We start from the raw sequence: 14959 nt of genomic DNA on the forward strand, positions 1-14959 counted from the left end.
AAAATGCATAAATTCTTTCGAAATCTTCTTCTCTGCTCCTTGGTATTGTTCAAACAAAGGAAGTGCATGGTTATGATAAGGAAGAATGCCTCTTCCAAAACTGTGCAATCCATGGCCCCTGGGTCAGGGGTTCTTCTGAAGGGGGGGGGGGGGGTTCTATTGATATTATAGTGAAAATGCATAATTTCTTTCAAAATATTTTTTCTACTACTGGTAATAAAGCAAAGAAACATGTGTATAGTTATGATGAGCAAAGTGCTTCTTCCAGAATTATTAGTTCATGGCTCCTGGGTAAGATTTTCTGGTGTAAAGGGGGAGGGGGGCTTTATTTATTTAATAACATAGTGAACATGCATTTCTTTGAAAATCTTGTATTCTTCTGGGCATATTCGAGGCAAACAGAGTAAAAGTTTTAATATGCAAGGGTATTTTTACCAGAATTTTGAACACCTGGATTATTTAGTCAAGTATTCTGGTCCTGGCCAGGGCTCTATGAACTTGTATTCTGCTGAGCAAAGTTATTCCCCTTTGCCATTCACCTTTGATAATTAATCACTGTAAATAATGTATTTGAGAGGTTAATAAAATAAGAGAATTATGCAAGAATATTTATTGTATAATACAAAAAGTACTTTCATTGTTTTATTGATCAGGTAGACTTGGAAAAAATAGATGAATAAAAGTGAGGCAAAAATAACTTATCTTTTTTAATGTTCTTCAAAGGCCAAGAGAGACCAATGTGAGAAGTAATAATATGGGGTTAAAAATAGACATTTTGTTCATAGTCTGCATGGTAATAGTGATAAATGGGGGACAGATAGATTCTATACCAATTATTTTGTTGATGCTTATCACACTATTTTTCTTGCTTTTGGGCAACAAAGCTTCATTTATCAGTGTATGGATCCTCTAAATTGTTGTATTGTACTCAGGTGACCGTTAAGGCCCTTGGGCCTCTTGTTTAGATCGATCTCCGTTTGCTATCTTAACCTTTTTAGGTCACCTGAGTCACTCAGGTGACCTATTGCTATCTCTTTTCGTCCGTCGTTCGTCGGTAGTAAACTTTTGAACATTTTAAGCTTCTTCTCTGGAACCAGCAAACCAATTTCAACCAATTCTGGCATATAGCATGTATGGGTAAAGGGGAACAAAAATTGTGATATTCGTAGCCCCTGCCCCCCTGGGGCCTGAGGGGTGGGGCCAAAACCATCAAAATTAACGCAATCTTTAAAAATCTTCTTCTTTACTCCTGAACATCAAGCAGTCAAACTGTTGGCATGATTGTAATAAGCATTGAGTCGTCTACCAAAATTGTGAAATTCATGGCCCCAGGGTCAGGGGTTCTGGTGCTAAAGGGGGACTATATAGATCATATAGTGAAAGTACATTATTTCTTTGAAAATCTTCTTCTCTACTCCTGAGAATTATTGAAACAAATTGAATACATAGTTATGATAAGCATGGAAGACTCTACTAAAATTATGAAATTCATGACCCCAGGGTCAAGGGTTCTGGTGCTAGGGCGGGGCTATATAGATCATATAATGAAAGTACATTATTTCTTTGAAAACCTTTTCTCTTCTCCTGGGTATTATTGAAACAAATAGAATACATAGTTATGATAAGCAAGGGTGACTCTACCAAAATTGTGAAATTCATGACCCCAGGGTCAGGGGTTCTGGTGCTAGGGCGGGACTATATAGATCATATAGTGAAAGTACATTATTTCTTTGAAAAACTTCTTCTCTACTCCTGGGAATTATTGAAACAAATTGAATACATAGTTATGATAAGCATGGGAGACTCTACTAAAATTATGAAATTCATGACCCCAGGGTCAGGGGTTCTGGTGCTAGGGCGGGGCTATATAGATCATTTAATGAAAGTACATTATTTCTTTGAAAATCTTCTTCTCTACTCCTGGGTATTATTGAAACACATTGAATACATAGTTATGATAAGGAAGAGTGACTCTGCCAATATTGTGAAATTCATGATCCCAGGGTCAAGGGTTCTGGTGCTAGGGCGGGGCTATATAGATCATATAGTGAAAGTGCATTATTTCTTTGAAAATCTTCTTCTCTTCTCCTGGGTATTATTTAATTGAAGACATAGTTATGATAAGCAAGGATGCCTCTTCCAAAATTGTGAATTTCATGGCCCCAGGGTCAGGGGTTCTGGTGTTAGGGCGGGGCTCTATCGATTATATAGTAAAAATTCATTAATTATTTGAAAATCTTCGTCTCTGTTCCTGGGTATTATTTAATTGAATACATAGTTATGATAAGCAAGGATGCCTCTTCCAAATTGTGAATTTCATGACCCCTGGATCAGAGGTTCTGATGTTAGGTCGGGGCTCTATTTATTATATAGTGAAAACGCATTAATGCTTTAAAAATCTTCTTTGCACCTTGGCATATCAGAGGCAAAAAAGTAAAAGTTTTAATAAGGAAGGGTATTTTTACCAGATTTTTGAACATCAGGACCATTTGGTCAAGTGTTCTGGTCCAGGCCAGGGCTCTATTAATTTGTATTCTACTGAGAGGAGTTATTCCCCTTTGCCAATTACTTGTGATGAATAATCACTGTAAATAATGTACTTGAAAGGTTAATAGAATAAGAGAATTATGCAAGAATTTTTATTGTATAATACAAAAAGTACTTAAGTTCATAGTTTTAATAGGTAGACTTGTAAGTAATAGATAAATAAAAATGAGACAAAAATAACTTGTCTTATTAAATGTTCATCAAAGACCAAGAGAGGCCAATGTATTTCAACAAGGAATTAAAAGAGTACAGAAGCACTGATAGTTTGTTTATATACTGTCTGGTGAGAGTGATAAATGGGGAACAGATTAAAACCTAATTTATGAACTTTTAATGAATACTAGACTAATTATTTTGTTGATTCTGATCACCCTATTTTTCTTGCTTTTGGGCAACAAAGCTTCACCTTTCAGTTCATTTCATACTCTATGGATCCTCTAATTTCTTGTATTATACTCAGGTGACCGTTAAGGCCCTTGGGTCTCTTGTTTCATTTTTTAGCATATGTTTGTAGTTGAACATCAGTTGTAAAACTTGTTTGAAAATAAATTCAAGATATTAAAAAATCTGGGTGCGAACAATTTCTGAAACAGGGCGGAATATTGACAGGCGTGTTGATGAAACGGGGATGAAAAGAATCTAGTTTACGTTCATCATTTTGCAGGTTCTATGGTCGATACAATGACCTTGTCGGCAAATACAATCTATCATTAAGTCGAATTCTGCTTGACGTTTTTCGTGCTGTTTGTTAAGCCATTATTTAAACACTGAATTGTCAACGATTTTTTCCATTTATCATGACAATGAGCACATGGCGGGTGTGGCTGGTCGGAAAGGTGCTTGCTCCTCTTTGGCGGCTGGTCCCGCCTTTGATGATTTTAGGAGGTTCGTGTTTGCTCTGCTCCAAATAACATGTAAAATATTGTTTCAATGGACTTTGAATTTGATAACTGTTCGTAATCTTCATTTCCTTCATATTTTATTATTTGTGTTATGATATAAAAGAATGAAAGTAGTAAATAAATCTTTGTTTATGTAAGGTAGAAAGAAAGCATAGAGTGAAATAAGTATTTTTTTCTTCACATGATAAAATGTTCAGATGCTTATTTTCATATTTGTTGCCTTTGTTTTTGAAAAGTCTTTTAGCAAGATTCCAGTTTCTTAAATGATAAATGATGAAACTGAATGAATAAAGTAAATTTAAAATAAATGACTCATTTCCCATTGTGCACTTTCTAACAAAACTACAAATAGTCGGCTGCTCCAGCGGCCAATAATAATACTGTTTGAAAAAGTTAAGCAATTAACATTTGTGAAAAGATTAACCTTATTAACATTTAAATCCTAAAATGAAACCAAAAAATTGTTAAGTAATCAAATTTATTTATGAATTAGATCTACGAATGTGTGCAATGCCAGGCTGATGCTTGAGAAATTATTGAAAGGGGCTTGAAAAATGATTAAAGGGGGCACAAGAAAAGAATTTTCTTTGTTTTTATAGAATATACTGGCACAATTGTTTTGGGGGAAGGGGGAGGCGTCCGACACAGCTTCTTATGGTCCTGACCCATTAACAACTCGTCTTGTGTTTGAACGTTAAAATTATTGCTTTCACGTTAGTGCCAATCTATAAGAATGTAGATAGATATAAAGCTACTAATATAATTGTTTTGAGTAAGATTTTTAAAATTTATTAAATAAAATTCAATTGAAATATAAGGTGACCTGCGGTCACCGTATATATATAGATGAATTTACTTTAGTGCCTTTAATGCCTGAAGAGTTCATGTAATATTTTATTACTACGCAAAATGACGAACTATTTGCGGATGACCCGAGCTGGCCGAGGTCCTAGTTGAGCTTTCGTTTTATCCTCCTGCCAGACAATAAGACGCAAAAAGGAGATATTAAGTCGCACGTGCGAGATACAAAGCCGCACTTACGCATTATATCGTAGTTGGCACGACATAACAAGCCATAATTATGTGATAATGAGTTGTACGAACGACAAGTACCGAGTTGTACGTGCGACATGATAAGTCGCACTTACCAGAAATTCTAATTCCTAATAATTAGATAATAAATCGTAAAATCCGTCATAAACGACAGAATAAGTTGATTTACGACATAAGTCATACAAACGACATACACTTATTCGTATAAATACAGTTCATTTTGAATATCCGTGAAGTTCAACTAGCATTGTGGCGCAAAATAGTCACTGATGTATAGTTAGATAACGATGTTTTAAGTTTAAGATCATAATACGTTTGTACACGTATTAATTAAACATAAATTTTCAAGTTATCTGTAACCTGCATGTATTAATACATGTACATCTTGTTGTCCAGGTTTTTCACATTCGTAAACAATGAATCAATGCGGAAAGTTAACAGCATATTTTTTTTCAGAGCTCTTAATTCTTTAGAATACGCAATGTTTTTAGAACTGTATGTAGCAAAATCATATACTGTACACTATGAGGCCTCAGCGGGAATTTTTAATTAGTCTTCAAAGATTCTTCTTAGAAAATATCCTAAGACATGCCTTAAGGATGAGGTATGCTCAGATGTAAACAATTTTCACTAATGGTACACTGTAATACAGAAGAACACCTGTTGAGCATTGTAGACCTATAATTCTGGTGTCATTTTTGAAATATTAGATATATACGTCAATGAACTTCTTTTCCTAGTTGCTTCTAGGTATTTCTTTAAAAAAAAAGAAAAAAGAAAGAAAGAAAGAAAAAGAAAAAAAAGGAAAAAATTAGAAAAATCTCTAAGAAATTTGCACTATGACCAAGATCCTCTTCCTAAGCATAACTGAACAAGTATTAAAACTCTTTTGGCAATGAAAAATAATGAAAATAAGGATGTATTACACAATGCAACAGACAATTAGATTTTAAGCTATAAACTTGTTTAAATATTCGAGACCGAGCTTCTTCAATCAATTTTCTAAATTGAACCAAATTTTAATCTAAGATCCCTTTCACATGCTCTCATTTACTTACAGGTGTAAACTTTATATGTATGCAATTTTTTCTCTTGGTGTGTAAACGTAATTTTTACTCTGCGTGCAAATGTTCTCTCAAATTGTATGTAAATCAATATTAAGTTGGCAATTTTCAAGTATTTTATAAATATTTGTTTGGTCTGTTTGTTTTTCAGCTCTATGTTCCTCTGATGCACTTAGAGAAAACATTGTCATCTATGAAAGAAATAATGTTAAAAACTGATTTTTAAAAAAAAAGTTTGAATATCCACTGCACTACCGTTAATCTACATTTGATGTTTTATATATGCATCAATTAGTTAAAAGCAAACTTTGAAATTGATATTCATCTATTACATGGTTTTTGTCCGTTTAGAAAAATATTTAATTGAAGAGTTTAACTTTATAGCAATATGCTTTTGTTACCTAAAACCCTGAGTAAACGTCATCTTCAAAAAAATTTGAAAATCATCTTTGACAAACTTAGAATGAAATCAAAACTCTCCTAGGAATATCCCAAACTAAGATGTCTTATGTAATAATGACAGAGATAAAGGCAAAAGAAAAATATATAAATAAAATAAAATGAATAAATAAATAAATAATTAAATAAAATAAAGCAAGTGTAACATAATAGACACTAGACAGCTAAGAGGATCAGATGAAATAAAAACCTAAATTCTCAAAAACTAAAATGGAATACTTCTTTTAAAAGTGGGAAAAAAAAATAAATAAAAGATTTTATTTTATTATTAATATTATCATTTTTAATTATTATAATGTATTTTATTGGTCCTCATGTTCAGTAAAAAGCCCCTCAGAAACAATGAGAAACATGGAATACTGAAATAAATTAATAATCCATAGAATGAAATCCTACATGTATGTCAAAAAAGAGCCTAGTTGTTGGAATAATCATCACTACTCTAAATACTGGTGTTCTTCCTTTATGTCAACTCATTGTGTTTTTATAATAAGCCTTAGATATATTTTGATAAAATGTTCTAAAATATATACACCATGTAAGGTCTGAATAATAATCGACATGCATGTATCCTGCACGAAAATAAAATTTTATTTTGTTGACTTGTTAAATGGGTTACCTGAACAGTGATGTGTATTCTAGCTTATCTGCTGCTTATTTTATTATTTGTAGATAAAAAAGGAGGATGCAATTCATCTTGCTTGGCATATTTCAATTACGATGAACGTGACGGTAGATTGTACGACATTTTTCAGGCACAAATAACTGTTTTCAACAAGATTAGGAATGTTACATGGCTCTATGATGTTGACTGTAAAAAAGTTAATAATCACAGTCGTCGAATTTTATCAATAAAGTGTAAAGAAGTAGAAAATAATGGTAAGTTTTCTTCTAAAATTAAATACGAAAATTCAAGCGATTTCAACATTAAATGCTATCCTTATCATTATAAACAAATGCGATTTCATTTGGTTCATAAACATACTTCACAGTCAAAAACACCTACTTAACTCTAATTAGAAACTGAAGAATGAAAAGATTAAAAAAAAAAAACATACAAGTTCATACTGTTTATCTTATGCGAAAAAGCAACGTAATAAAATTCTAGAAGTAAATATATAGACATGTGTTTCAGATTTAACAAAAGGTTCTGAAGCTTTGATCCACAATCTTCTCCATAACTGAAAACAACAGTCTTCTATGTTGTCTGTATATATATATATATATATATATATATATATATATATATATATATATATATATATATATATATATATATATATATATATATATATATATATATATATATATATATATATATATATTAGATATATATTAGGGATGTCAATTTTGTCAATTATTCATATTCGAATATTCAATGAAATATCCGATAAAATAAATAAAATCTGGTTTATCTTAAATATGCATCATCCTACTTTCATGAAAGGTTTAGCGTAGGTATTCTTATATTGGAAGTAAAATTGTATGAAGACTTTTGTAGGTGTACAATAAGGAATTCCATTTGGTATTTGACAATGTTTGAAATAAATAATTGATTTAAATGTGGAAAAGTATAATTTTAACAAATGGTACACGTGTTTTTATAGTAGCTCCAACTGAGGAACAAGCCGTCTTTCCAAAGGCAGGATAGTCGTATACTTTTCAGATTTCAATACTTGTAATTAATTACAATTATCAGCCTAATAAGAGATATGTTTATAATCTTTGATACAATGTTTTTAAAATATTAAAAAAAAAAAAAAAAAACATTTCCATAGACAATATTCTTAGGTAATTAACTAATTTTCCGATAATGAATATAAAATTCAGGATTATGTACAACCCAAGATAATCAAGTAATTTACACATTTATTCTGAAATATTACATGTGATTACAGACTAATTCTATCGATCATTCATTCAATGATCAATTAAATTTATTTTGATAAGTATAATCTTCACGTCTTTTAGACATTTAAAGACGGTTTTCATTTTGTTGTCCTCGATTTTAGACCCGATGGTATTTAACTAATAAAAACTACGAAAGTACGTTTTGTATTATATATAAAACATTTCTTTATAATTCTTTGACACTTTACTCAAAACAAAATAATTTAGTACATTTATAAGATAAGAAAGTAAGTGAAGGAAATCAGGCGATCAAAATTGATCTCCAGTAAACGGGGATGATTCCAGCACTGTTCTAATAAAAATTTATAAATCACAATACTTCTTTTTATGAAATCTGAAAAACACCGAATATTCGAATCTTAAATTCATATTCGAATATCAACTCATCGAATGAATATTCGAATGTTCGAATATTCGTTGACATCCCTAATATATATATATATATATATATATATATATATATATATATATATATATATATATATATATATATATATATATATATATATATATATGAAAATTAAAAATAACAAGGCAACAATGTTAGTAAAACGTAAGCGCTTTCATTATACTTCTTCAGACGTTTTACAATTTAAAACAATTCAAACATGTGACGTTATAACGCTACCTGGTAGCGTTATAACGTCACATGTTTGAATTGTTTTGAATTGTAAAACGTCTGAAGAAGTATAATGAAAGCGCTTACGTTTTACTAACATTGTTGCCTTGTTATTTTTAATTTTCATATTAATTACCGGACACTGTGATATTTCTTTTCATTTTTTGGATATATATATATATATATATATATATATATATATATATATATATATATATATATATATATATATATATATATATATATATATATATATATGCCATCAGCAGTTTCTTAAACAAAATACTTTAGTGTATACTTCATAACATGAATTAATTGACTTACTTTACTGATATGAATACATGTCTTAGTGTTCATGTAGCATCAACGTTGGAAATATTCTCTTTTAGTTAATGTCAAACATCAAGTAAAGGCTTCATTTATGCAGCAGGCATGAAACGAGTACATGTACCCCTGTTTGTAAAAGTACTCTTCTTATGACATGGACCATACGATCATGCCATAGTTTGGATTAGTCTGTATGCAAGTACTTATATACATCGACTTGGCTATAATAAAGCCCTTAATGATATCATTATATTAATGATATACACTGCTTTTATGTACTGGGAAAGATGTGTTTTCAGGTACATGAACAGGGACTTGCACTGCGGCAATGCACTTCAATTACGGTCTTTGAAAAAAAAAATTCAAAGTGAGGTAAAATTTGGACAAAATCAACGCACTGTGAAAACATTTTTCCACGTGCGTTAAATTTGCGACAAAATCAACGCATTTTAATTTTTTTTCAAAGTGCGTTAAGAGTGTTCATCACCATTTTTTACCATGCAGACACTTAACGCACTTTGAAAAAATACGTATTACACAAAATTCTTGACCTAGACTTTGGTAATAGACAGCATTATTTTGTTATATTTCTTTTGAAAAAACTGATGAAATTATCTAATTCTGAGAACAAGGAGAAGGCAGGTATAAGGTCCCTCAGCCCAAACTTTTATCTTTCCTACCAAAATATATGTATTTACATAACTGGTATGGCATTGATATACTTTCTCACAAAAAATTTAGTCAACCGAAAGATAAATAAAAAAACATTGAGATAAGCTTTCCTAAAAAAAAAATAATAATAATAACAATAAATCACGCTATTATATTAAGGAGGAGAAGCTCAAGTGGAAGCAACAATAGCCAACTGACTATACTTTGGCCAAAGTAGTTTTACAAAAATAAATGCAATATAAATCTAAAAAGAATAATAATAATAAAAAATTATATAAAACGGATAAATATATTTTTCAATACTCTTAATACTAATCAGATAACTGTAAAAAATAAAAAAATAAAAAGCCATCATATTGTACGGGAATAAACAATTTTTTCATACTTCTAAATAATTATCAAATAACTATAAAAAGAGCATCATATTGTGCGGGAAAATTATTTTCAATGAGCATATAAAGTTGGACACAATTTTGTCGCATTTCTCGTACATGTACCCCTATGGGTCATATCAAAAATACAAAACTAGAAAATTCTAAATACAGTGAAAAGTATAAGGAAGTCCTAAGTACCTTGAATTTCAATTCTTTTAAAATTGAAAGTCCATTAATCTCCATTGTCATAAAAATCAAATAATTAATGACCTTTTTGCTAAACCGTCGTCACATATCAATCTGTCACCATATCTGATAATCTCTCTGTAGAAATTACACATATTTGACTTACACAATTGACCAAGCAGTACACATTTTTTTTTTCAAAGTGTGTTAATATGGTCGATATTAACGCACTTTGAAATGTAATGATTTTTATTTTCAACATCCGTTAAATTGATCCCAAATTTAACGCACTTTGAAAAAAAAAATCAAAGTGTGTTTTTTCAAAGTTCGTTTTAACACTGCATGTATATTTGCAAATTGCAAGTACAGTATAACTTCTGGAAATGCATGATACTTGTCGCTTAAACATGGACCTTGTTTATTTTCATTGTATAGCTTTCTATTATCAACGCTGGTGCAGGAATACCTCTGATTGCCTACAAGATCAAGAATGTAACATGTTTGGAGATCTAGGGGTGTGTTCCAGAGCTTGTAAAAATGATACTGTTATTGGAAATCAATTTCACCAGTCGGGTAATGTTCTTTCAGACGTTCTTTGTGGTAATATGTCACTATTGTTTGGAATTTTTGACATAATCTGTGCTGTAAAAAAATATATCAATGCATTTTCTTCCAATCGAATAATAATATCAACTAGTATTCTTGTTCATAGTACCGATATTCCAGATTAGATGATTTTCACTTTCATAATGTTCACAAATCTCGAACACTGATATCTCAAATATGTGTACCATGGGTATATCGAAGTGATTTGGAAGTCTTAACCCCTTATTCTTTAAATATTTTGCCCTGGATATCTCGAATACTTGGATATCTCGAATTTTTAAAAAAAAAAAAATTTCTTCGTTCCATTGAGTTCGAGAACGAGCTTTGACTGTACTAGCTCTCCTGGTCCTGAAATCTAGACCATAGAAAATTTTGCCTGTTTCGTTGATTGACAATTCGATCCAGTGAGTTTCGTGCATGTATTTATGAATGTATTGATACTTCACTCAATGTGTTTTTAAGACTTTGTGCATAAAATTTCACAATCTAGTATTTTTTAACATGATTATAGTTCTATAACAGGTGCTTACATTTACCCAATTTAATATTTGACAATTTAAGATGCACATCCATTGTGTTTAATTGGATGTATTACGAGGGTTGTTCCAAAAGTAATGTCACAACTGCTATAAAATATTTAAAGTGACACCGTGACGCAAAAACTGGAATAATTTAAAAAGTAGAATTTTTACAAGGCCCATGCAAATTTTGTTTGATTCTTGAAAGTATGGGGTTTCATAAAATTATACGTTTCAGAACCTAAAAAATCTACTTTTACAGAGAAAAATAAATTATCGTATGCCCCAACAAGAAAATATTGTTCGTTCCTCCCTCCATGCTTTTACGCATGCGCAGAAAGCATAAACAAAGCAGCATGGCTTCAAGTCCGAAGAAGCGAAATGTCGGCAGACCGAGAATTTTGACAGAATGTGAGAAAAAACGACTTAGAACAGAGCGAAACAAGGCACCAAGGCACCAGTTTTTAGGACTAGAATATACCTCGGTGACCAGTATGACAGATGGATGCTAAAAAAAGAACTCGATGAAACGCATGCTGGACTAGCCAAAATCTTGCTTGACAGGTCTGCTAGTTTCCTTTACTTTTTGTAATATTTTCAAAGTTATAATAATAACAACAACAAATTTAATACTTTGAAAAAGATAAGTATAATCAATTTTGTAAAGAAAATCCGTTTGAACAGAGCAATGCTCGTAATTTTGCACTTCGAAATTCGCTGGATTTTGAGGCCCCCCAAAGGGTACGTAGTAATAATGTATATATACGTTTTTGTCTTAAAAATCGTAAAAAGCAACAAAAATATAGCTAAATGCTATGAGTATGTGTAAAAGTAGTTTATGTATATCTTTCATTTTAGATAATTGATTTTTGGCAAGTGTTTGAAAATATTTCATACGGCCAGTATTATAACATGAAAAGAAAATGTCATAAATAAATACACATGTGTTTTCAAAACATAATCTAATGTATTTATTAGATTTTCATCAGACAGTGAGACAGAGTCAGGTTCAGCTTCTTATTCGCTTCAGCAAAATGTTTCTTCAACACCTATAAGAAAACAGAGAGTACAAGACCTTCATCCACCAGATGTATCTGAGATTTCTTCAGCCCTAAGGTAAATGTCGAGTTGACTTGGTTATGAGTCCGTCAGGTAACAAGTTCACTTGGTACCTTGTTAATGCATGGTTCTGTTTCTTATTAAGTGAGAATACAGATACAGATGTAGCTAAGAAGCCACTGATGCAGCCAATACAACTGTCATTAAGTAACGAAGAATCTCCTGGGTAAATTCAAATAATTTTGCTTTTTTTTTTTTTAATTTTAAAGATAAAATGTTGCTTGGATAATAAAACATTGAGTTATACTGAATGACATATCACACAGGCAAAGTAAGTTTTCAAAAAAAAATATTTAATTATTGTGAAAACAAACTGGTGAAAAGTAAACATTATTAGTGTTTATTTTGTTATGAAATAATACTTGTGTATAACTTTATAACAGTCCAAGTCATAAAAAAGAAAGTTGTGTACTGCAAACACCAGAGAATCCTCATTCATTGATCCATTTGAGTAAGTAAAAACATAATAAATTTCATTATTTGGATTAACTGAATAACATCTAAAATGATTTTCATCAGAACTCTGCTGAGTGATGTTAACATGTTGTTATTCGAATTCCTACTGGGGAATTACTAAGACATTACTAGCCAAGGGTTTTGGTCCACTCCACTCCCCATAAAGGAGTGGAGTGGACTGAAAACCCTTGGCTAGCGGAGATGTAAGAAATGGATAATGACATATTATCACTGTCCTATTTCTTCATTTTTCACTAGTTGATTACATTTATATCAGCTATTTTTTCAACTTTGGATTTGCAGTTTAACAATAGATGTGACTGAAGAAAGCATCACTGATTTGGATTCAGATGAAGAATATGAACCTAGTTTTAATGTTACTCTAAGGTAATTATTTATGCAAATCATATTTATAAACATATTTACATGTATGTGTAATTTTTCTTGATAACCATGCAATAAGTACAGTCAAAAGCAGGTTCTTTTTGGAAAATATTATTTGATTAGAATGATATAAAATGAAAATGAACATTTTGAAATACTGGTAGATGTGCAATTAGAAAACTGTTGAGATTCATCAGGAAACTTGTCAACAGGGAGAACAACTGAGGCCTGTTTACAATGGGCACTCACAAATTTCTGTTAGAGGGATAAGAAATTTTAGCATGTTTAGCATAGACTTGCAACTGCGCACATTGTTGAACATTTCTAAATCTAGAATGGTATTTAGTCCAACTGAACTTCAATTAAGCTTAAGGTTCAATTAAGCTTTTCTGATTACCTGTGGTCCGTCATCTTAAATTCATCTTTTGTCGTTAAATTTTCACATTTTCTACTACTACATGTCTTATATGGGAATATGAAGAAAATTTCAAAAAATCTTTTCAAGAGAATCAGGGCTACACTAAATCATATTAATATGGAGATATTTATGCAGTGTGGATTAATTTTTTTTTTCAGATCATGGACCTTGGGGTTAGAATGAGGCTAGAATCAGGGATAATATTTTTTGTAAATAGTAAAAAAAATCTTTAAAAAAATCCCCATCCCCAGAACAGGAAGCCTATGTAAGTCCTTGATCATCTGGTGGAGTTGCAATATGGGGAGGGGGGGGGGGGCTTCATAACAGTAAAGAGAAATCTTTTTAAGGTCTGATGAAGATGAGCAGGGCCAGGGTGACTCAGGTGAGCATTGTGGCATCTGTCTCACACAAAAGATCTCTCTCCTACATTGTGTAAGAATAATGCTGCTACATTAAACACCAATAGGTCCCAATATAATATTGATATGAACTGCCTCTTCAATTTAAAAATCATGACAAATAAGAATAAAATGCTTTTTATTTGTCAAAGTAAGTAGTATTGTAGTGTCGGTTTTCATTTTAGGCCAAGCAACATGTTAGGTCTAATGGAAGTGACTCTTGAGGAACAAGAGTTTGGTGTGGAGGAGACAGAGGGCGAAGAAGCGGAAGATGAACGGGATATACAGGAGGAGGTGGGTTCTGGCATCATACAGATAAAAGATGAGGAAAATGTACATTTGTTGACTCAAGATGAGACCTGTCTTGTTTACAAGAAGTGTCTGCTGAGGTTAGCCAGCATTAATATAGAAGACAGTTGTAAGGTGAAAGGTTGTACAAGTCTAGTGAGTCTACACACAGAAAATATAGGATCAACACTGTATATATACTGGGTAATTCACCTTGTTTCTCAGAAAACAACTGTGTTTTCATTCTACCACAGAAATAATACATACGGACATTTTAACATTTTTTTTTCATTTTTAAGGAATGTACCAATAAGCATGAAGCATATAGATGGTGTTCCCAACCAGTGCTCAATAGAAGGCTTCATGGAGGTGATCTCCAAATTTCTTCTGCCATCTTAACATCAGGAAATAATTTTGCAAAGTGTGCACTATTTGCAAAGTTTTTGAAGCTGTATTTTCCAAGTTGTTCAAAGTTTACCACTATTCAAAGAAAATACCTTGTGCCAACCATCAATGCCTTCTGGAAGGAGCAGCAAAGGGAAATCATTGAAAACTTGCAAGGACAAAGTATTATTGCTCTAGGTTTGTGTATTTTCTATTCACAGGGAGATTATTTTTGTCTTCTGATATAAATACTTTTAGCTGGATGGACAATGAA

General features: G+C 31.5%; 1 protein-coding gene and 1 pseudogene across 2 annotated transcripts in view; both read left to right on the forward strand.

Moving 5' to 3' along the window:
• Positions 1–14959, forward strand: part of LOC133184802 (uncharacterized) — a 54924-nt gene that overhangs the window by 18288 nt on the left and 21677 nt on the right. For both annotated transcript variants that reach the window (XM_061319877.1, XM_061319878.1), the window contains exons 4-5: positions 6698–6904; positions 10550–10687. In XM_061319877.1, coding sequence (XP_061175861.1) covers positions 6698–6904; positions 10550–10687 — 345 coding nt within the window. The remainder of the gene's footprint in view (positions 1–6697; positions 6905–10549; positions 10688–14959) is intronic.
• Positions 11595–14561, forward strand: LOC133184827 (uncharacterized; annotated as a pseudogene).

This window comes from Saccostrea echinata, unplaced genomic scaffold (genome assembly GCF_033153115.1).
Source record: "Saccostrea echinata isolate AGI-Se365-2 ecotype Australia unplaced genomic scaffold, CSIRO_AGI_Sech_v1 ptg000011l, whole genome shotgun sequence".
Lineage (NCBI taxonomy): Eukaryota > Metazoa > Mollusca > Bivalvia > Ostreida > Ostreidae > Saccostrea > Saccostrea echinata.